This window comes from Pseudorca crassidens, chromosome 21 (genome assembly GCF_039906515.1).
Source record: "Pseudorca crassidens isolate mPseCra1 chromosome 21, mPseCra1.hap1, whole genome shotgun sequence".
NCBI classification, from domain to species: Eukaryota; Metazoa; Chordata; class Mammalia; order Artiodactyla; family Delphinidae; genus Pseudorca; species Pseudorca crassidens.
In genome coordinates, this window is record NC_090316.1 from 25,928,615 (window position 1) to 25,952,347 (window position 23,733).

Sequence of the window (23,733 nt, forward strand, 5' to 3'; positions counted from 1 at the left end):
CCTACAGCTTTAAACCCTTAAGTGAGGGCTTGTGAATCATCTAACCTGATGAGGATATTTGAGGCCCCATCTGATAAGTGCACTTTGTACCATAAACTCAAGTAAAAGTAAAAATCAAATCAATCGACAAAATACAAATATTTTCTACCACTAAATCGCTAAGGCAATTCCAAAGAATGTGCTTCTGGAACACAAGGCAATTCCAAAAGAGGTGCCCTAAAAATGTTTTGAAAGTGGTATAATAATGGCATAAAGATATTCTTTCCAAATAAAGATATTTTTCTTTGAAGTACACAAAATTGGGATTTGTAAATTTGTTTTTCTTTCTTTAAACATAACTCTGATTTTAGAAGTATACGTATTATCTGGAGCAGAACATGTCATGTTCCTCACGAACACTTCCCTTTTACCCCTTAGATACTTGCAGTGACATTTTAGATGTTTAAAGTCAATCAGTGTGATTTTTCAAATGCCTAGGATTATTTATTATATACTTATATGACTATGAAGAATGTAGAATTGAGTGCTTTAATAGTTATACATGTCTTCTATTTGTCCAATTACACTTGAGAGCTATAAATTTAAGATGTATTTTGCTCAGCAGTGAGAAGCTGACATTTAACATTTGCGAGGTCAGTCAGGCAGTAGGTAAGTGAAGTCAGCCACAGAGTACTTACTTTCCTCTATTTCCACACCCTCCAGCCTCTTTAGGGCAAAGTTGTATTCGTTCTGTCTACTATGACCCAAACGAGGCCTTGAAAAACTGTCAACTTGTTGGCCATCTCTATGGCTTCTATGTTACTTCTATTATTTGACCCTTAAGAGAAAGTCTCTTATTGAAGGATCCGTGGAGTAAAAAGAGGTTCCCTTATTAGACTTGAGGGATTAAATGGTTGAGGAAGCACTTGTGATCAGCCATCATTTAAAATCAGTAAGTCGTCTTATAGCAATGTGTCGCGCTGCTCAGCGGAACTCATTTTTAAGCTGTAACACCTTCCACACACTGTCTTGCTCAGCAGTAAGGCAGTTAACACTTTGTGATTTATGAAGTTAGAAAGCCAACATTCTTAAGATAAATGTTGGTGGTGAATTCACACCTCTTTGTGGACTCCCTAGAACCTGCGAACACATTACATTACATGGCAAGGGAGAATTAAAGTTGCAGATGGAGTTAAAAAAGTTGATCAGATGACCATCTAACCAGATGATCTTAAAATAGGGAGACTATCTGTGTGAACCCAGTATAATCGCGAGGGTCCTTGTAAGTGGGAAAGGGAGGCAGAGAAGTCAGGGTCAGAAAAAGAGGTGACAGCGGAAGCAGGGTCAGTGCAATGCGGCTTGAGGACTCAAGCCACCCTCGCTGGCTTTGCAGATGGAGGAAGAGGGTCGTGAGCTAAGAATGCAAGCGCTTCTAGAAGCTGGAAAAGACACGGGAGGCAGACTCCTTCAGAGCCTCCGGAGGGTAAGCAGAGCAGCCAACACCTTGATGTGAGCCCGGGGGACCTCACTGGACTTCTAACTTACAGATTTGTATTGTTTAAGCCACCAGATCTGTGGTAATTTGTTACAGTGGCAATAGAAAATCAGTATGTTGTTATTGTCATTTTAGTTTGTCTGCTCTAGGCCAAGACTCAGTAGGGAAGCTTTGCTTTGATATACGGCAGCATAAATTCCCTTACAATAAGAAAGGATAGAATTTTGAATTCTGAAAAGCCACCAAAGTCTACAAAAAATTCTTGAGCTGACCTTATATTATTTCTATCTCCCAGTCCTTTCCCCTCTTGCTTTATATTGACAAAGATCAAAAAGGGGTCAGCAGCTGTCTTTCATGATTCTCCCAGAACCATTATTACACTGAAATTTACAGGATGTCTGACGTATGTACTATCGTCCATGGTTTCAGAAAGTAAAAAGCTTAAATCTTTACTCATTTGTTAGCTCACAACAGCAAAAGGTAACAACTGAGAAAAAAAAAAAAATAAATGAAGCAAAGAAAGAAATATCAAAGGGAAACTGAGCAAGAGCCGTTGGGTTTACACAGAATGTTCAGAAGAAAACTTGGGGTAATTAAGGAAAGCACGCAGACGACCCTGTTTTATTCCATACTTGAGCTGACGTTTAGTCTTCATCTGCTTAGTTCCTGAATTTCCCCCAAGGTTGTGAATAGAGAAAAAGAAATCTTTACCAGAACCCAAGCAGCCGTGCTTCACCTGGTATGATTTGATTTTAGGCTACTGTCTCGAAATAATTCCTCCCCTCGAAGAATGTGTTGGGCAAAGTAATGTCTGACCAAATATAAATAGTGCCCCAAGCTTTATCAAGTACCTTTAGCATATGTACCACCAATAACAGTTCGTTAGAACTTTTATGCTACCACCAGTATTTATTTCAAATTACTTTTTTAAAGTAAGATTTTTCTAAGTTTACTTGTACAACAATCTCAGGGATCCCAAAAAGGGCCACCTTGTTCCACAACCCCAAGGACATCAGTGCACTGAATGACATCCACGGAATTCCATGTGAATGCTGCCCCGCGCTGTGCAGCTCAGCAGCTTTGGATTCAAGGTCTCGATTTCTTCAGGATTTCTTTATTCAAGCCCTCTTTGTTTCAATCTCTCGGACCCTCCTAAGGAAGGATGCATTCTTTGATTACAGTCAGGGGATAGATGAGGCAGGCTCATCACACGGGAACTGTCATTACTCCCACCGCTGCAATACTGACACACGCGAAGTTCATGCTGTCGAGGAGAGGTCAGGACCCACTTGCCTGGAATGCCCGCTTCCCTGCCTTACCCTCCGCAGAATCTGCTAGGGCTGGAATGGTTCATTTTTCTTTCCTTGCTATCCCTGCGTGGACATCCCTAAAGTCACATTATCCTTCTCTCCTTCCCTATATGAGCCATAATGGCAGAATGACTGCCAGAGAATGTGAATTTCAAGGTAAAGGAATGAGTATTTTCAGAATAGTATTCTTATTTTACCTTTATCATATTTCTCTTGTTAATCGCATTCAATATTTTGAAATGAAAAACGAGGACAGAGGTGCACATACTTTATCCCATATTGGTTTCCAAATTGCAGGTTATTGGGCATGTGTGTAACTCCCTCGTTAAGTAATCCATGACAGTCCACACAGGTATGACAAACTAGAGATGCCTCTGTGGACCTCTATGAGTTTTTATTTCATGAGAACCATTTTTTTTTTCCTCAGCTAGTGTAGGAAAGTAATAATATACAAATGGTGGAGTAATGAGACAGGATTCATTAGGTACATAATTTGTTTCAACCATTGGTTACATCACTGATTATACCACTGCCTCTGCAGATTGTCCCTTTAAAATTCTACAAATAATGTCTAGAAAATATTTTCCAACGATTTTTTCAGATCCATATTTGAGCAACTTCCCTTAAAGTTTACTTCTTTACAAACTTCCTAATTTAAATTGTTAAATAAAATTTCTCAAATTTTCTTCCAAGTGTGATTACACTATTTTCTAGTACATAAACAAATATCATGGGCCAGCATGTCTCATTGGCATCCACATTCAGTGCCCCAAATTAGAACGCTGGATGAGTCCCTACGTCAACATTTACTTGTTCTGTGATTTGAGAGAAACAAGTCAAAATGGTCATGTTTTCTCATTTGTGAAACAGGATCAACAATACCAACCCACCTAAGGGTAAGGAGGCTTAGGTAAGACGTACATAAAGCATCAGTACATTATAGGCACCCAATAAGTGACAGCTACCCACATGGCGAGTCCTTGCACTGCAATTTTGTTTTTTGACCTAGGTAATCATTATGTGGGCATTTAATAATTTATATATGGACTTCTGCAATTACAATTCACAAAAAGTAAGAAATGGTAGCTATTTTTGGTGTTATCTAAATGTTAATTTACGTGATGGTCCCTTAAGCCTGACCTGAGTCCCTACTAATTGCAAATTCTAATATGGCATTTTACTTTAAAACAGATTAATTCCATTTAGTAAATTGGTAACTTTCTGCCTTACATCACTCTAATACCAGTTGCAGAAGGAAGCTGGCATCTACACCAGGCCTCATAGTCGCTAAACCCCCTTCTGTCCAGTCCAAGGTGGTGCCAAGGAACTGAGAAAGGAAGGTAGAGGAATTCATCGACACGGTATGGCTGCCCTCTTTCAAAGTAGGTCTGCTCCTCGCTGTTTTACACACACAGGGCTCCATTTTTCTTTGAAGAAATATGACTAAAAGAAAGTTTGAAAACCACTGATCACATATTCAGAGTTCGGGTTTTATCATTTCCATGTCCGAGCCCTGGTAAACTGACAAACATGAAAACAGTCGTAAGGAAAACACTAGGTGATTATCCTTTTGTGCATTTGTCTTTATACTCCTCGTCAAGTTTTATGTACATTATGTGTAATAGTTCCACTTCATATCATAGTAGGTTTATTACTCCATATACTTACTGTTTATGCTGTTAGTTTGGTTTTCCTAATGACTTCCAAGGAGGATTCTGATTCTACTCATGAGAGTTTCAAGATCACAAAAAGTATTTGCTTGCTTTGTGTTAAGGACTGGCACATGAAATCTCTAGCTTTTACTAAAAAGAATATCCTGTATCTAACCCTTCCTGTTTAGTATTACCTTTCTCCCCCCCTTCCAAGTTAGTCCATTTTGTTTGGGACCTTGTCCTTTAACTACACTACTTTTCTTGCTGTATAAACCACAAAGGAACAGATAAAGAGAACTTTAAAAATTAGGATTTTTAGATAATGATCTTCCTTCAGTAGTCTTTCTAAAGAACAGAATAGAAAAGTGGATAGAGTAAAGCTGGTAATAAGGGAAGAAAAGGAAAAAGGAATGTTCTAGCTGGATAGCAACTAAGCTACATTCACTGAAATTTCTATTAATTTTTTTTTGCAGAGAGTAGGAACATTAATGGCTTGACAACCCTGAATTTATCTGTTTTTGTTTAAACGGTAGAAAGCTACAAAGAATTTCTTTAATCATCAACCACACAAATTTTTTTTTTTTAAAGTCGTGCTCAAAGAGATACCCATAGATTTGCCAGTGTCTAGGCAGTGAGTCGATATAGGGCTTCAGCACCATTTTTTAAGACAAAGCCTACAAATTCCCCTTCAACTAGTAACAACACAAATTTAAGACTGACCTGGTTCCCAGTTGCTGCTTGCTTTGGTTACCTCCTCACTGCCATCGCTCAGGAATCCAAAGAGGAAGGAGAAATCCGTACCAAGAAAAGCTGTACTTGGCAGGGAAAATGATGGCCCCTTTTTACCTAATTTAAAATGGAGCATGCTTTTGATAACACACACCAAAAGCCTTGGAATTATACATATCCTCATGACAATCATCCCAGCCAATGGCAGCAGTGGCAGGCCCCAAAAATTCGGGTTAAAAACTCATAACAATACCATTCTTTGAAGTCAACTCTCTAACTTTACCGTTAAAAAAAAAAAAAATTCTGGATTTTAGCACCATCAAGAAAAATTAGTTTCAGGTCATCATCTCACCTCACTGATTTAGAAGAAAAATCAGTATTTCCTCTCAATATCCTATTCAGTAAACTTGACTTCAAATTATTTTAACAAACTTCAACTGCACCCATATGGGATAATTCCCTAGTCAAGAATATTCAAGACATGCAGATACTAAGGAGAAGCAGTACAAACATTAGACCTCCTTCTGTGACTCAGTTCAAGGAAATGAGCCTTTGGAATGATGCGGTCACTTAAAACTAGTAGGAAACCAGTCTGAGGGGGATTTTCAGAAATGTCATCATTTAGAGAAGTGAGAAAGGTAATAAGCAATAAAACATAGTAAGAGCTTGGACTCTGGAATCAGGTATGGGCTTGAATTTGATCTTTGACCAAATTACTTTTTCAGTTTCATCTGAAAAATGGACCAAACGACAATAGTTACTCATCAGGTTCTGAGAAAATGAGAATACACATATAAGCAATTCCTCAACTGTGGTATGTACTTTGATCCTCACAGCTGAGGCAGCTCTTCTATTTTACAGATAAAGGGTTAAATTTCCAGTTAAAGTTAAAGGGTTAAATGCCTACTTAAAGAGGAAGAGCCAAGATTCTATCTCAAGATTCCAAAGCTTGTTTTCTTCTGCACGACACTATTTTGAAGAATTGTAAAATATGCATTTCTCTTAAATCAAGGGTTCTTTAAATTCTGATTATAAGCTTTTAATAGTTATAGAAAACATTAATGTTTGTTTTTACATTAAGCAGCTTCCTGCAATTCTACCATATAAGAAGTTTACTGTAATTTAAAATATTTTCAGTAACTTTTATATTAACTTGAAATTTAGGAAATTTAGCCAATTCAGGAAATTACTAAACCACCTAATTAGATACATTACAGAAATTTATTCTTACTTTTCTTGCAATCATTGTCCCACAAAATATACATTCCAAGGCTGAGGAAACTGAGGTAATTAAAACTGCTTTCACAACACTCATGTTATTTCTCCTCACAATGTATTATATAAAGGCAACCCCATTTACGTAATATGGACTTTAAACTTTGGTATCCAATTTAACATGCTCAAAAATAAACTTTTTTAAAAGTTACCTAGTGAAATAAAAACAATTGATTATTTCAATTCAGGTATATAAAGTATCCCCTATTATTTCTAGAATATAAAATAGAAATAACTTCATGACTTACATTTTACTACTTATGTCCAATTTTCCTACTCCAATACAACTGCCACACACAAGGCCATTTCCTGGTTTTTCTCAGTACATTATCACCATCACTGCTCAAAGTGCAGCAACTAGAAAGCCAGAAAAAGGCCACAAAGAATAATACAGTCCGAATCATCTAAGACACAGAAGCAGGATTTCCTTTCTTAACCAACAAATGTAATTCAACTCAACAGGCTCATTAAAGAGCTGAGCTTGGCTTCTCTTATTCTGCCCAGTGTTCTTCTACGAGGTTTTGTAAACAAAAAACCCACCCAGTTCTAGATTTGCAAACTGTTAACTTGTCTACCCATAAAAAGCTGTGTTATCAGCTATGAAAAATTACCTAGTTGCAATTTACGACGACTAGTGACAGGTGACAGGAATTCGCAGGAAGCCTATCGCAGGAATTGGTTCTGACTACGGGGGGCGGGGGGGGGGGGGCGAAAAAAAAACCACAACTTCTTGAAAAGGTAAAATAGCTTAAAGCATTTAATATCTAAACAAATCAATCTGTTAATAGTAGTAGTCACAAAATATGCTTAATATAGAAACCCACATTTACGTCTTTAAGAAAAAGTGTAAATTGTACTTTACCTCAAAACATAAATTAACCCACTTAAAGAATCTGCAGAGGTCAAAATCATGGTGAATTTCAAACAACTTCAGAATAAAATAACCTTAAGTATTTAACACTGCTTTATATCTAAAAAATGCTTACAGCTTCTCATAAAAATAGTCTGAGGCAACTATTTTCTCTTTTATTCTTTAACAGACATGTTCAACATTATAGGCAACATTCTTAAAACCTTAAGCTTCACAGACTTTCAGACAAATACTATGGTCCCCTTTTCTTTGATGTGAAGGTTTATTCAGCTAGAAAAAAAAAAAGCATGGTAGACAACTTAATACATTTTCACCAAATTCAAAGTAGTACAAAAATTTTAAGACTACAGAACTACACATCGTACCTAATGTGTCATTAAAAATAGAAGACAGTATTTTTTTCAGCAAATAAAACAGCATACTGGTATGCTGCTAATGCATAAACCTTTTAACGTATACTGTCATCCACAAATTATTTACAACTTCCACTGTGTGAAGAGAACTAGAATGTAAATTTTCTGCAAAACTGGAAAAAAGCAATACAAAATTTGTGAAAGCCTGTGTTTCATATTATACAAAAGTAAGCCAGTTTTTCTCTTCAAATACCAGATATTGTACACAGTGACATTTTGGACATTACAGTAATTCTTGAGGATGTTTTAATGCTGGAGGCAAGTTGACAGGCCTTGCCTCTTCATCGAGGAGTACTAAGTCCTCAATTTCACTGCCTCTGTATTTCCTTTTACATATCTTTACCACCACCTTTTTCTTGAGAAATAACTTCAAGGCTTCTCTTGATGCAACTGCTTTTGCGTTTTCTTTGCTTTTTCCACAGCCAGTGCCCAAATACACAGACTTACATCTCAGTTCACAAACAATACTTTCTTGAGAGCTCTTGTTTTGAGGCAGATCTGCCAGTTCCTTTAGCGGGACGAAAACCACATCCAGCGTTGCTTTCAGAGCCTCGACAGCTGCGTTTAGGAGCTCTCCGTGATTCACGCTGGGACTAAAGCCACCAACGGCCACCAACTTCCATGCCACCGTTTTGTACAGTCTATTGAAAAAAGGCTGCTTCTGTTTCACATCTTCATTGGTTAACTTGCAACAAGAGAATCTGACAGAACTCTCGCTCGCCTGCGCAGTACTTTTAGAAGGCAGCTGTGACGTGCTGCTCTGAGAGCTACTCTTAGAAGCCAGCTGGGACACACTTGCTATGGAAGTGCTTTTGGAAACCAAAGAGCCGCTGGTCTGGGAGCTGTTCTTGGAAGCTAACAGTGATGCAGCTACCTGCGAAGTGCTTTTGGAAGTCAGCATCGTGTTTGCTGAGGTGGTGCTCTTGGGGGTTAGTAAAGATGTGCCTGATGAGGAACTGTTTTTAGAAACTGATGATGAAACACTTGCCTCTGAACTAGCTTTGGAAGTTAACCCGCTTGAAGCTGTCTCTGAACTAGGTTTAGAAGACAACAGTGGCAACTCTATTTCTGAGCTTCCTGAGGAGCCCAACAAGGGCACCTCAATCTCTGAGGTGCTCTGAGAGGCTGAGACTGCAGAGCCTTCCAAAGCACTCTTTTTCGGGGATCCACTTTGCTGTCTGGAATCAGCAGACTGGGTCACATGACTATTCACACTGGATTTCAACAACGAAGAAACCAACGATGCTGAACCATGTTTATCTGGAGCTTCTGGTTCAGAAGCTTTTCCACACCCTACCGCTGTTACCTGAGAGGGAATGCTGCTGCTTTGGCTGGAAACAGAGCGCTCTCCATCACTTGTGGAGCTATTCTGACTCAGGGTGCCAGAGCTCCGAGCTGAGTTCCCACTACTCTCTGACTTGGTAGTTGATCCCGAACACGCTGAACTACTTTCCTGCGAAGCTAATGCACGCTCTGTTTTGGCAGGAATTTTCACATGATCTTTTTGCTCAACTGCAGAACTGTTTTTTCCTTCTATGGCTCGTTTTTTTGTTGGCTCTTCTACCCCTTCTGAAAAAAACGAAAACAAGTATGTGACTAAGCCTACCTCATACGTATCAGCTGAAGATTTACAAGACAGATACTCATATTAAAATAAAGGCACAAGATGAAAACATTTCAGGATTTGTAGATCCTTTAAAAAGTGTGGAATAACTTCATTAATTTCTTAAAACAGCGCTGAATAACACCAATAATCTCTTCATTAAAAAAATTTTTTTGTTATATTTTTTCTGTTTTTTGGCCGCCCCGCAGGGCATGTGGGTCTTAGTTCCCTGACTAGGGCTCCAACCCGTGCCCCCTGCAGTGGAAGCGCGGTGTCTTAATCACTGGACCGCCAGGGAAGTCCCCTCAATAATTTCTAATATTAAAAAATCAACAGCATAGACAACATTTCACACTTCAAAATCTCACAGAGGTCAAAGGAAACTATCAAATTCAAAGCCTAAAACACAGAGACACATAATTTAAGTTTAACATTCCAATTTGATTAATAACATATAAATTCTAACTTGTTAAAAACTTAGTAATAACGATAATTCCTAATAACATCAAATTTAAGTTCTAAACTCCTATGTATGTTCACATCTATGATCTGCTAACCATTGCTACTCGATATCCCTCTTTTCTTCACCTTGGCAACCAGTTCGTCTCTTGTTGTATGGATTGGAGCATCTGTCACTTTGATGCCTTCAGCCATACTAAGTATTTTATCCATAACTTTTTGAGGGTACCTGAAAAAACGAAGGGAAAGACACTTTAGTAAGTGTTTTTGCTAAGCTGCCACCTCTGGGGTACGAAAACAGGCCACAGGAACTGCATTTCCTGGTTGTAATCAAGAAACGGAATCAACCGCCAGGAACATTCTGTTTCCTGGAACGCCGTAAACAAACGCCCGGGGTCTGGGAGGCGGGATCCCTTCTTACAAACCTAATTTAGATTCAGTGCCCCTCTCCCCCAAGAGCGTTGTGAGCTCATCGCCAACAAACAACTCCACCGCCAGCTCCCCACCCAACGGGGGCACCTCCAGACTGGTAACCATGGCAGAGACGCCCTTCTCGCCCTTAGAGGGCAGCCTGTCCCGCGGATTCCCGCGCTTCCACCACTTCCCCTTCCGCCGAAAGCTCCGGACAAAACCGCGAGAGCAGCTCAGGGACGCCGGCTCACTCACCGGCACCCGAGGAAGACGTGGTTGGCCCAGGCCATGGAAAAGGAGATGAGCTGCTGCAGCTGCCGACTGCGGGTCCCGCTCTCGGCGTCGGCGGCCTCCTCCGGGTGAGCGGAGGCAGCGCCGCCGGCGGGGGCCAGGTCCCCGGCGTTGCGGAGCAGGAACTCGCGGCGGTGGCGCCAGTGTTTGTCGGTCTCGCCGTCGGAGCGCAGCGTCTCCACCCAGGCGGCCACCCGCGGGTTCTGGCTCAGGTACTCCGACACCTCCTGCGCCATGTTGGGCCTGCGGGTCGCGGAAGTCGCGATCGGACGCTGCGCCGAGGCTAGGAGTTGCGGGGCGAGCGGCCCTGTCACTGCGGCCTGCACCGGCGGCCCACCACAGAACGCCCCTCGAGAAGCGCAAACACCAACAACAGCGCCGGGAGCAGCTGAACCGCCCACTTCCGCCCGCCGCCGGCTCCTTCCCTTTTATAACCTCGCTGCCGCCGAGCGCCCGCGCGTCCTTCCGGTGCGAGCCGGCTCTCCCAGGACGCTTTGCGGCGCCCGAGCCGCCGCGGCGCTGCGGCCCTTGCGGCGGGGGTAGGGGAGGCGGGGCGAGATGAAGGGGTCGCGCGCCTGCCGTTCCGCCAGGGAGGGCCGCTAGTGGGTTCGCCCCGGGCGCCCTCGGCTTCGGCGCCGGCCCCAGCGTTCCGACTGGGCTTTGTGACGCCACGCGCTCCCGCGCCGGGCCCGCTGCTCCGGGTGTTGGCGGAAGACAGCGGGCTCCGGGGCGGCCGGGTGGGGCAGGCCGAGTCCTCGCGTGCCGCGCGCGTCCCCGCGGACTCGAGCCGCCATCCGGCCGCGAGGTCTGGGCGCCTCGGCCCGAGGACGCTGGTTTCGAGCGGGGCCAAAGTAGACAAAGCTCGCCTCCATTTTTTCTGATTATGCGGAAAATCGAATGTAGACAAGCGAGGCATTCTGAGGCCGTCCAGTCTCGGGGCATTTAGGAATGTGCAGGTGTATATTAGCTTAAAAGTATTATACTAATAATAAAGGTAAATGATAACGTTTAATCCAGTTAGATGTTGCCATGTGGAGCCCAGCCTTTGAAACTACTTCTGACCCCGCAGACTTGGGTTTGGTTTCCGCAGTTCAACCCGGGCAGTACTGCTTCCTCTAGGGTGGATATTTGGTCAGTAACATAAACGCTGCGCCAGTACCTTCGGTCTCCGTCTTATTTCCTTAAATTAACAAACTGTAACCCCTAGCTGGACGGATACCCAGGAGGCGGCTTGGAAAAGTGCATTTGTCTCCACGCCCCTAAACTTCCCCTCTTAGAGCTATATTTTTCTTTGCATTTTTTCCATTTTAGAATGTCCAGACTTAAAGCATAGCTGCTGGCTTGCTTATTGTTGTTTCCAATATTAGGTATTTGGGTATTTTATGATTAATAAAATTTAATAATAAAATAAGTGATACTTATAATTTATCATTCTTGTCACTTATATAAGTGACAAGAATGATAAACTACGAAATAAAAAGAAATTTTCCTCTCACTAAATGTGGATTGTGATTTTAAAATAAATCAGAATAATCAAACAAGGTAAAAAAGGAATGGTCACTTAGATGGGATTAACAAAAAGCCAGGTAATTTATATACATGCTGGAACAAGCAAAATTCAACTATTGTGTGAAAATAGTAGAGCCCATTTTCCTGTCGTGCCCAATGAAAGTGCATAAAAACAGGCACAGAAATTTTTTAAGCTTACGATTTTGCTTCTAGTTTTGCTCTTCTTTCCTCTTTTCCCCCGAAACTTTAGAGGGGTGAAAAGAAGTGGAAACCTGGCACTTTATTTATTTTTTAACATCTTTATTGAAGTATAATTGCTTTACAATGTTGTGTTAGTTTCTGCTGTATAACAAAGTGAATCAGCTATACATATACATATATCCCCATATCCCCTCCCTCTTGCATCTCCCTCCCACCCTCCCTATCCCACCCCTCTAGGTGGTCACAGAGCACCGAGCTGATCTCCCTGTGCTATGTGGCTGCTTCCCACTAGCTATCTCTTTTACATTTGGTAGTGTATATATGTCCATGCCACTCTCTCACTTCGTCCCAGCTTACCCTTCCCCGTCCCCGTGTCCTCAAGTCCATTCTCTACATCTGTGTCTTTATTCCTGTCCTGCCCCTAGGTTTTTCAAAACCTTTTTTTTTAGATTCCATATATATGTGTTAGCATATGGCATTCGTTTTTCTCTTTCTGACTTACTTCACTCTGTAGGACAGACTCTAGGTCCATCCACCTCACTACAAATAACTCAATTTCATTCCTTTTTATGGCTGAGTAATATTCCATTGTATATATGTACCACATCTTCTTTATTCATTCATCTGTCGATGGACCCTTAGATTGCTTCCATGTCCTAAACCTGGCACTTTAAAAGACTGGAGAAACTTCATGGTTTTTCCTTTCATGAATTCTTTGGCGAGAGAAGGGGGAGGTCGCAAGTAAAAGAATCTAAGATTACGTACCTAGATGATATTTGTACATTTTAATCCAAGAATTTTCTCACTGTTTTTCTTTTTGCCCTGTAGCCTTCCACCCATGGGCTTCATTGCCTTGAAGGGGGTGCAAATAGAGCCTGGATTTCAAAATTAATTGTTAAAGTTATAATAAAAACATTACGGTCTGAAAGCTGGAGTATTTGTTATTTGCAAAAGCTTTACTGAAAAGATGCATGTCTTTTTTTTTTTTCTTTTCTTTCTTAAAAGGTTGACTTGGCATATGAAGATTCGGGGAATAGACCACGGACCACAAAGTTAAGAATGATAGCATATATTCTACTAGGAAAAAAAAAAAGCCTTCTCACCATATGCAGACAAATTCTCAGACTGGAGGGAGGGAGAATTCAGAGAGAAAAGGTGAGAAGGGAACCTTTGAAAACCAATGAGGGTGGGGCTGAGCAGGGAGGAGGACGTGTTGGCTCTGCGGGGACCTTTGGGAGAAGACAGCCCACTAGTGCCCAGCGTGGGTTGGCCTTTATAAGAGAAGAAATGAACTTAGAGAAGGCCTTTTATAGCTCTAGTAATTAACTATACAACTCCCTCCTCCTCCCCCAACACACACACACACACACCCCTTGTCTCTCACAGACCTTAGAGGGATCCAAAAAGTTCCACAAGGAGAGAGAAAGAGAAGAATGCTGAATTGCTCCCAGCCACCATGGTCCCTACTTACCTGCAGGATTTGTGCCATTTTGTTTTTACATTAAGCCTTAACATTAATAAATGTTAATAAATGTGCTTGCTGCTGTGAGAATTAAATAGGATTGTGAAGTTACATCTTTCATGGGGGTTAGTGTCTAACAATCAGCATATAAAATGAAAGTCAGATAAGATATGATAACACTCTACCTTCTTTTCCTGTGGCAAGCAGTAGGCTCAATTTTAGAAAGATCCCTTGGGCATCTACTGATGTGAAGAAGTACGGAACCATGGGCTTTCTGTACAGGTTCACAAATTCTAGGTTGATTAATTTCAGTTGCAAGCGACAAACAAATTATGATTTTAAATGGCTTCTGCTTAAAAATAAAAAAGAAAGGGAATTTATTGGCTATATTACTGATAATCCAGGGGTAGACTTTGGGGATCCAGGTACTCAAACAATATAATCGGGAATCCTGTTTCTCTGCATCTCTAGACTTTGCTTTCTCTGCGTTCGCCTCAATCTCAGATAAGCTCTTCTTACATAATGGCAAGGTGGTTCCAGCAGCCCATAGCATATACATACTCCATATCTCAGCAACTGCTTTGAAAAGGGAGCTTATCTTTCCTGATAGTTTCTGTCATTGTCCTGAGGTTCTGTTGGGAATCCATTGGTTCTGTTGAGTCACGTATTTATCCCTCAAATAAACAGTGTAGCCAGGGATATGAAATATTCTGATTGTACAGGTCTGAGTCATGCATCCCCCCTAAGAATAATAAAACATCTGAGCAGGGTCAATATCATGTAAGAGAAATAACAAAATCAGTAAATAAAGAATTTACACTCAAAAAAGTGGGAGTCACAGCCATATGCACAGTAAGATCGCCAAATGCCAGAAAAGATTTTAAAGAAAGGATGATAGTAATGAGTTTCAAATGGCACAAGATAATTCTCCTGTGGGAAGCCCTCTTATCAGAGGACTTCCTTTCCTCCACATCTTAGCCAACATGATAAAATCTTTTTATAACAATTACTATATTTCCTTACAGAATATTATATAGATCCTTCCTGAAAACAATTCCATCTTTTTAGTCATGTTCCTCCAAATACCAATAAGATGAAGTTATTATTATCTGTACTTTCCCATCCTTTTGTGAAAGTTTCGCTTATGCTTAGCCCTAGATTTAAATCTAGGAGTGAGATACAGGTAGAGCTCAGACAAGAGTTGGTACTTGAAGAAGCACAGTTCAAGTTCCCATAAAATAATAAACTTGATCCTCACTCTTCAGAATCATGGACAGTTCGCACTGGAAGGGGACCTTAAGACTGTGTTTATTTTATAGATGAGGCAACTGAGGGTCAGAGTGGTTCAGTGATTGCCCAAGGTCAAACAGCTGGTTAATGGAAAAGCAAGAATGAGAAACAAGGAAAATAGTCAGTCTGTTGACTTGTGGTCTAGGACGCTGTCCTGTGTCACATATTGCTCCTTGGTGAAGTGTAATAAATTTTGATTAACTCACAAGGTGTAGTGGCTGCAAAAGAAATAGGAACTGAACCAACCCTTGTTCAGTCCAGGCACTAAGATATGACAGCAGTAATCCACTTAATTATTGGGCAATTTGAAAACTAGAACAGGAAGCATTGAAACGTGTGTTTCATTGTGCCCAGGGCTCCAATGCATGAATGTGTGATTGCCTTGAAACTGTGGGCAGGAGAGGAAGTAGAAAGTTACATTCCTGGAGGGATTGAGGGAGCCAAAGGAGAGGACAGAACATCGCCTAACTTAGTGGTTAAGAACAACCGTTTGGGAGTCAGAGATTCCTGGGGTTGAATTCCGGCTCCATTATATATCACCACTGCGGCCATGGGCAAATTGTTTAACCTCTGCAAGTATTTTTTTTTTTTTAAGGTTTTCTTGATGTGGACCTTTTTTTTTTTTTTTAAGTGTTTATTGAATTTGTTACAATACTGCTTCTGTTTTATGTTTTGTTTTTTTGGCCCTGAGGCATGTGGGAATTTAGCTCCCCGACCAGGGATTGAACCCACACCCCCTGCAGTGGAAGGCGAAGTCTTAACCACTGGATGCCAGGGAAGTCCCTGTTTTCTTAATTTTAAAACAGGAATAGGGCTTCCCTGGTGGCGCAGTGGTTGAGAGTCCGCTTGCCGATGCAGGGGACACGGGTTCGTGCCCCGGTCCGGGAAGATCCCACATGCCGCGGAGCGGCTGGGCCCGTGAGCCATGGCCGCTGAGCCTGCGCGTCCGGAGCCTGTGCTCTGCAACGGGAGAGGCCACAACAGTGAGAGGCCCGTGTACCGCAAAATAAAATAAAATCAGATTATAATGTGGCTGGGATAATACTGACACAGAAATAATTGCCTTTTGACAGGTGGTCCCACAGGTTTGTGATTAGACCTAAAAATTCCAGGCCAGCAAGCCGTGCCTAGGAGCCCCCCTCCCTGGACCTCCGTGAAGAATGACCTGCTTCTCTGAGATTCCACCTTCCCTGAAGCTTAGAGAGGCGCACAGCAAAGGGAACTGAGAAAGGAGTAGAGGTGAAAGTAGGCAAATGCGGTGTCCCGGAAGCCAAGGGAAGACAACGTTCAAGGAAGACAGAAAGAACTGGGTCTGATGCTGCTGGTGGGTCAAGGAGAATGAGGCCTGAGCACTGACCATTGGGTTTAACAGTCGGGAGGTCACTGATGATCCTGAGTAGACCAGATGAACGTATGAACATAACCGAATGCAGACAGGCAGAGGAAAGGGGCAGATCACATGGTACCATGTCCCTGGCTGCTGTCCTAGACTCGTCAATCACAGCATTCCCCGTGCTCACTGTTCTCTTCCAAAACACAGCTCTACCTATGCAGACCCAGGCTAGTCCTCGCACATGGTGGTCTTATTCAGCACTGTATGATAGGCTAACCATTGGCCTGGGAGGGGAGCCTGACACAGAAGGCCCTGCCAATGCCCATCACATCCCCTTTCTGAAATATGCGAGGTAGGCTGCTATCAGTAGAATCTGAAGCTGAGAGACTGCACAAGGGGAGGTTGTGAGGTAGGAAGGCCACGCTGGACCACTAGGGGGCTGAAGTTTCAAAACAGGCGGAACACATGATCATGGAGCTGAATTTATGGCATAGAAAATGGCGTGCAGATCAGAGTGCAGGGGCTGCCTGGTAGCAGGAGAAGAAGGGAGAAGCCCCCCAAGCAGAAGCAGAGATGGGGAATGTGGCTGAGTCACGTCTCGGTGGGCACTAGAGTCAGACCCACAAAGCACCGCCCTGTTCCAAACCTCCCACCAGCCCGGTGCCTCCCGGAGCCCCGTCCTTCCATCTCCTCGAGGCTCTTCCCCCATCGCTGTGAAGGTCTGCACGTGAAGCCCCCTACCTGAGCTTACTTGAGCGCAATGAAGTAAACCAGCAACACAGTGGGCACTATTTTACTAAGTCAGAGTGTGATCTCAGTAAGATGTGCTCAGAGGCTCCTGAATTAAAGCCAAAGAACAGAAACAAAATAGGAAATGGGATTGATAGACCAGACATCAGGATGTATTCAGAGTGTGGTAACAACACAGGGGTCTTTCCAGGAGTCTAGCAGGAAAAGGGTGGGTCTCTCACCGACTTTTGCCTTCCTGGGCTTGACCAAGCCCGTGATGAAGTGAGGACGATGTGAGGAAGGCCAGACTTTCGTAGTGATGGAAGTTTTTTTGTGTTGGAGAGACCGAGGTAGGCAGCGTCCTTAAACTGGGAGCACCGGGTGAGCTAGTCCCTTGCATTCCTGAGGCTCAGTAGCTGGGTCATATGCATCTGCTAAAGATATCCCAAGGTCACTAGACCTTTGACCGAAGTAGTTATTTTTGTTGAGTTCAGTGGTCCAATGTGTCTTTTGCACATCGAATGTACAAAATTCAAAATTTGTTATGGTTCTGGGCACAGGGGTCAACTATGAGCTAGACCATTAAGGGATCAGGAAATCTCCCAACTAAACCATCTTGGGAAGGCTCTCCGGGATCTCTGCTTTAGGGCACCAGGGAAGAAGTTTCCAGACCTATTCCTGAACCATGGACACGGAAAAAGTATTCATCAGAGTCTAGATGATTTCGATCAGATTAACTGTAGCCTCTTGATTTTCATTTTATAGACTGAGTTTTAGACTTATTACAATGATATTTATTGAGCAACTACTTTGTGCCAGGCTCCATCTCAGTGCGGGAATGCCACGTGAGTCAACAAGGGCTGGAGGCCCAACTTTGGTTTTTTGGACACTACAGATAACGCCAGCAGTTCTCGTGTGACCCTAGAGATGGGAGGAGACCCAAACATGACAGAGATTGAATTTCTCATCACACAGGCAAGTTGACTTAATATGACTTAGAAACTTCAAAATGTGGCATTTTTTTAATTTTTGCTACTTGTTTTAGAGTAAAATTCATAACCATTAGCTATATATTATCTCATTAAAACTCACAATAATCCTACGAAGTTGGTATTACTGTCATCACCATTTTGCAGGGGACATCAAGCCTTAAAGGGGTAAATAACTCAATTACTCACAGCTATTCAGGTGGTGCTGGGAACCACCTGGAAGGGACTGCCCCCTCCATCCTACTTTGCATAATAATTGGTTATGGACTTTTCAGTTTTGAATTTGGCTAAACCTTTATTTTGAAGTGGTTTCTCCTGAATTCCTTTATGAGAAATTGAATTCATTTCATAGCACTCACTGTATAGATCCACTTGGTCACCCCAGCTAGAAGTCAAGGTGCCTTGGTGGAGAACAGGGACGCTGTTTCCCCTACAGGAGGGCACAGAAAGACACTCAAGTGTCACCCACTACACGCCCCCAAACCCACTTGCTGTCAACCACGCAGGTAAGGGAAATTCTGGCTCAATGTTATTAAAAAACAAAACCTTAAAGAAAAAAAGAAAAGTCAGAGAAACATCTATAAGAGAGTTCTTTGTAACAGTTTGGTAATCCGAACAGAAAAACCTTTGATAAGATCTCTGGGAGAGCGAAAGTAATTCTCCTCTCTCACTCTCTGAGTACGGATGGCGAAACAAAATGACCGATTCCACCAGCATCAATGAGGCCCTAATCCTGGAGGAAGGAAGTGGGGTCCGGTTTCCACTGCTGCTATAAAAAAAATCAGGGCTTTGTTTCTCAGGATTGCTTTTCCAGTAGTTGTGACACACGGCGGTTTTCTTTGGCAGGAAAAACGCCTTCGTAAAGGGCTGTTTTAGCCCGAGCCGCGCTGAGCTCGCGGGATGTTCCTCCCTGAGGCCACTGGGTGGCGCTCGAGGAGCCGGGATGGCGGGTCCGAAGTGGGCAACATGCAGAGGTGACTCCGAAGAAGAGTGAGGCCAACCCTCCTCCCAAAGCCATTTTCAGTGTGGACAGTCGCGGTTTTCTCCCTCTTCTATAAAGAAGGAATAAAAGCATATTTAGAAATTATGTTTTTACTTGGAAAATGCTATTTTTATTGGTCTGTAAAAGACCATCGCCGTCAGACCGTGCAAACGCAACGTCAAGGCCGGCGCCGGACTCCACCCTTCCAGCTCCTGGCCCGCAGCCCCTCCTGTACGGAAAGAGCCGAGTGGGCTCGTGCACGCCCTTCCCCCTTGGTTAGGCCCTCGGGCCCCAGCATCTCCGCGTTGCTCTCCGGCACCGCCGATGGGCTTCCCCTACATTTTGAGTTCTGGTACCACCCCCTTGCACCTCCCCAGGGAGCAGCCAGGCCTTAGCAGTCAACTCTTCCCCTGGTCTGCTCTCTTGAATAAACTTGCTTAGCAATTTCCCTCTTCAAAACCAAACCACGCTAGAAACAAGGGGTTCCTATCGGCCCTCCACTGCCCCTTTAGCTACATATTGCCCATTGCTTGCTTCCCCTTCTCAACAAGCGGGATGGATTTGGCTGTGAGCACGGCCTCGACTTCCTCCCTCCTATTTACTCAAATCCACCCTGACTTAGTTTATGTTTAGTTTTTGTTTGATACTGATCACCCGTATCTCCTTCTCCCCTTGGGTCCCCCCTTGGCTCCTGAGACTTACCTCCCTTGGGCTTCCTCCCAGGCTCCGCCCTCCCAGGCCCCACCCCTCCTAGACCTGCCCCCCCCCATCCGCTCCCCCTTTCTGGGATCCACTTGCGCGCAGCACTCTGCAGACCTGTGGAAGGGAGTCCACAAAAGGCCCCACTCCAGCAGGGGGTAAAGACTTGGGCCTGCTGGACAAGGTGACGAGTTTTTTTGTTTTTTAATTTATTTTATTTATTTTTGTCTGCGTTGGGTCTTCTTTGCTGCACGAAGGCTTTCTCTAGTTGTGGCGAGTGGGGCCTACTCTTGGTTACGGTGCACAGGCTTCTCATTGCGGTGGCTTCTCTTGTTGCGGAGCACGGGCTCTAGGTGCGCGGGCTTAAGTAGCTGTGGCTCGCGGGCTCAGTAGTTGTGGCTCGCGGGCTTAGTTGCTCCGCGTCATATGGGATCTTCCCAGACCAGGGCTTGAACCCGTGTCCCCTGCATTGGCAGGTGGATTCTTAACCACTGCACCACCAGGGAAGCCCAGGTGTTGAGTTCTTGATCCGCATTTATTTTTACCGTTAGAAGGACCTTTGCTAAGGCTCTTGAGTAATGGATAGGTTCCCAAGCTCAGAGGATACATGTGTCCCCTACATGCCGCGGGGCTTGTAGGGGAGAGAGGGTTGGAAAGTGTGTGAAGGGTGTTCAGTGCTGGGCTAGCAGTTGGGACCCCATTTCACAGACCCCTAATCCTCGTGTGAGAGGCAGACCCGGGGGCCACTTGGGGAGGGCTTGGGGAGGGTCAGCATCCCTCCCTGGGCTCCCCCAAAGAAGGCTGGAACCCTGGAGCTCCAGTTATTTACTGCTGTCTGAAAAACTGATGCGGCAGATCAGCTCTGCAATTTGGACAGGAATGAGGGCATGGGAGAAGCCTCATCTCGGCTACACGAGGTATCAGCTGGGGCACGTCAGGGGGCTGAGGATCCACTTACAAGATGGCTTTCGCACATAGCTGGAGAGTTGGCGTTGGCTGTTGGTTGAGAGCTTGGGGGCTTGGTTCCTGTCCCCACGGGCCTCTCTACCATCGGCTTGGCCTTTCTCAACCAGTCTGCTGGCTGGTTCCCAAGAGACAAGAAGTGGAAGTTACCAGTTTCTTAAGGCCTGGGCCCCAAACTGACACAGTGATTATCTTGCATCCACTGTATTCTATTGGTTAAATCGTTGCCAGGCTCAGGTTCGAGAGCAGAGGACAGAGATGCCACCTAGTGATAGAAGGAGTATCAGAGAACTGGGGGCCACGTTTTCAAGCTGCCACACGTAGGATCCTGCCTTTACCCCTCTCTCCTTCTCCATCCTTTTAGGTTGGGACTGGGTGGGGACAGTCAGTAAAGTGAAGCCCAGAAAGTTATGGTATGGATCACGCCTTTCTCCACCCCAGCCTTAGGGCTGCTTCCCTCAGTGGTGGTCAAGCTTGCAGATGAAAGAAGGGCCGTGGTAATTTAATGTGTCCCTTCCAGGAGGGTGAAAAGGAGGGGAGGGGAGGAAGAAGTTTCAGGGAGCTTCAAGCAAGCTGGGGCTTCCATCTGGGGCAAGAGGAATTATCTGAGTGAAGGGAAGAGAGGTGAACACAACAGCAGAAGCATTTCTCAGTGTTTCCGAGAGGCCTCGCCCGATGGCCTGCTTGTACGGAGCAGAGTTCCTGCTGTTATTGTGATGGTTATAGGTGGGTTATTGTCATTAGAATGAGTTTAAGCTTCTTTTCCGTGTTCTTTCATGGTGCTTCAAAAGTAATAGAAATTAAGAGTCCTGAGGCCCAGCCAGCTCAGGCATTTTCCTTTGAGGTTGGGGACGAGGAAGCCAGGTGTCGTGCCAATGAAGCTGGACACCTGTGCTGCTAATTAACCTCACAAACGCTGCCAAGCAGCTATGGGGGTGATGACCGTCTCCCTCCAGACCCAGCCCAGTCTTGAGCCCATGACCTTGAGCGACACTGTACCGCCCATGGCTATTCTATAAAGGGGAGAATGATGGCAGGCAGCGGACTGGCTCCCTGCAATCATGAAGGTAACGAAAGACATAAATACACGAAGCACCAAGGCTTGCAGGGTGAGCGTGGCTCAATGCCGGGACCGCAGTGGCCTTTTTACACCAAGTAGGCACGTTTTCCTGACACAATCGTCTTCCTTTGCAAGCATTGAATTAATTTCTCTTATGCACATATGCCCTTCTGCCTCTATCTGCACTCCATAAATAGTTGCTATTAGTTGCCATGTCTTGCTTTTTATTATATGCTCATCGAGACCAGAAATTTCACATCCTCTATGCTGCGAAAGGTCCCGGGTGGATTGAATATAATGCCACGCTACTGAGAAGCCCTCAGGAAATATTATCACTATTTATGAAAGTGGCAACTACTTTAATCGAGATGTGAACAACGAAAAAGGGCTAAATGCCCTTGGCACTTCACCTCTGTTGCATTGGGAGAGACTGATTTTTTTTTTAAGATTTATTTTTTTTAATTTATTTATTTTGGTTGCGCCAGGTCTTAGTTGCAGCATATGGACTTCTCAGTTGCGGCATGTGGTCTTTTCAGTTGCAGCATGCATGTGGGATCTCGTTCCCCAACCAGGGATCGAACCTGGGCCCCCTGCGTTAGGAGCGCAGAGTCTTACCCACTAGACCACCAGGAAAGTCCCGGGAGAGACTGATTAACACAGACTTCCAACTAACTCCTTCCCTCTCCGGCATCTAAAACTCGGGTGCATGTAGGTCACTGAGCAGCTGTGTGGGTGGGTGAGAGGCTTTCTTGGGCTTAAGCCAGAGAGCCCAGCTATTTGCAGCAGAACTAGATTTTTTTTTTTTTTTTTTTTTTTTTTTTGCGGTTCGCGGGCCTCTGTTGCGGCCTCTCCTGTTGTGGAGCACAGGCTCCGGACGCGCAGGCTCAGCGGCCACGGCTCACGGCCCCAGCCGCTCCGCGGCATGTGGGATCCTCCCGGACCGGGGCACGAACCCGCGTCCCCTACAACAGCAGGCGGACTCTCAACCACTGTGCCACCAGGGAAGCCCAGAACTAGATTTTAAGATATGGAAAACTTGGTAAATATGCCAAGCAGGAGACAAGGAACCAGGCCAGGTCAGGTCAGGCCCCCAAATGGAGCCTCCAAAGAGGCTGGGAGGTCACGAGGGGGTGTGTGTGCAGCCAACACCAGAGGCTGGGGGTTCCTTTGAGCAAGCGGAGGGCTTGGGGTAGCACCGGGGCCAGTGTGCTGTGTCCCTTCCCTGGCTTCCGTTTCTTGAAGCTCCATTTCCAGCTGAACATGTGATCGCTATCTTGCTGAGTTCAGGCAAGATAAAATCTGGGAGGGGCTGCCAGGATCCACATTTCCATCATTCTCAGGAAGTCAGAAGCAGGAGTTCTCACTCCTTGCCGTGGGTAAGTTGTGACTGGGTCTCCCGGGATGATCCCTGGGGTATGTTGGGTGTAATACCATGCTCAGTCATCGCTCTACAGAAGCTTGAGAAAAAAGTGCAAGGTAGGACTGAAGCTTTATAGAGAATTATGCCACTGTGAGTTTTAAAACAAGCAAAAGAAAGTCATGACTGTCGCAAGCAGTCACACTGCACAGAAATGCAAAGTTGCATTTCTGCTGCTACCTAGGTGACTTGGGTTCATTTGCATATTGTACTTTCATTTTGCTCAACTTTCATACATGGGCCAATAACATTTGCCAATGACTTAGACTCTCCTCAGACCAGGTGAAATGAAATCCAGTTTGTTCTGAAGAAAAAGTGGAGGGAGCGGAGGATTGCGTTTAACTACCAGGTTTACTTAAAACACAATCCCCTCCCGTTCAATTTATTTTCTGCGAGGTCAAATGGCAATTCCTTTCCAATTAGCCGGGAGTGTCACATGACAAAAGCAAGCTGTATGTCTCCTTTTCCTTTCCCAGGTGACCAGGATTTGGATCAGTAGATGTTGGCTGTTCTCTTTCCCAGAGCTGGAGTGACAAGGACCCAAGGCCGGATATCTACAGTGATTTTAATGACTTTGCTAGAGGTCACTTTGGGGGAAAAGTTTCAAAGAC

At 44.2% G+C, this 23,733-nt stretch overlaps 1 protein-coding gene, 1 long non-coding RNA gene and 1 other non-coding gene across 7 annotated transcripts; 1 reads left to right on the forward strand and 2 right to left on the reverse strand.

The window, feature by feature from the left end:
* Window positions 1-7,167: 7,167 nt before the first annotated feature.
* On the reverse strand, window positions 7,168-10,893 carry CDKN2AIP (CDKN2A interacting protein). Of its 2 annotated transcripts, none has more exons than XM_067721422.1 (3): window positions 10,453-10,875; window positions 9,885-10,015; window positions 7,168-9,293 (listed from the first exon to the last, which is right to left on the reverse strand). In XM_067721422.1, exons 1-3 carry the CDS (start codon window positions 10,722-10,724, stop codon window positions 7,948-7,950), a joined length of 1,749 nt encoding a protein of 582 aa, XP_067577523.1. In that variant the 5' UTR covers window positions 10,725-10,875; the 3' UTR covers window positions 7,168-7,947. The 2 variants fall into 2 exon arrangements, with proteins under 2 accessions (XP_067577523.1, XP_067577524.1); XM_067721423.1 differs by having other exon boundaries at window positions 9,155-9,293; window positions 9,916-10,015; window positions 10,453-10,893.
* LOC137215881 (uncharacterized) lies at window positions 10,571-19,088 on the forward strand. 4 transcript variants are annotated; one of them, XR_010939466.1, is made up of 4 exons: window positions 10,571-10,700; window positions 13,204-13,353; window positions 17,832-17,987; window positions 18,848-19,088. It is a non-coding gene; the product is annotated as an uncharacterized lncRNA (long non-coding RNA). The 4 variants fall into 4 exon arrangements; XR_010939467.1 differs by lacking the exon at window positions 10,571-10,700 and adding an exon at window positions 10,877-11,619; XR_010939469.1 differs by lacking the exon at window positions 10,571-10,700 and adding an exon at window positions 10,877-11,482.
* Window positions 19,089-22,265: 3,177 nt separating this feature from the next.
* TRNAR-CCU (transfer RNA arginine (anticodon CCU)) lies at window positions 22,266-22,338 on the reverse strand. The gene has a single exon. It is a non-coding gene; the product is annotated as a tRNA-Arg (tRNA).
* Window positions 22,339-23,733: the final 1,395 nt, after the last annotated feature.

What these genes read in the sequence shown, in the direction of transcription:
- CDKN2AIP (XM_067721422.1), bottom strand. Translation starts at nt 10,724, where the DNA reads ATGGCGCAGGAGGTGTCGGAGTACCTGAGCCAGAACCCGCGGGTGGCC. An exon ending in CACGTCTTCCTCGGGTGCCG is followed by an intron (nt 10,016 to 10,452) that starts GTGAGTGAGCCG and finishes TCGTTTTTTCAG; the next exon opens with GTACCCTCAAAAAGTTATGG. An exon ending in AGGGATATCGAGTAGCAATG is followed by an intron (nt 9,294 to 9,884) that starts GTTAGCAGATCA and finishes CGTTTTTTTCAG; the next exon opens with AAGGGGTAGAAGAGCCAACA.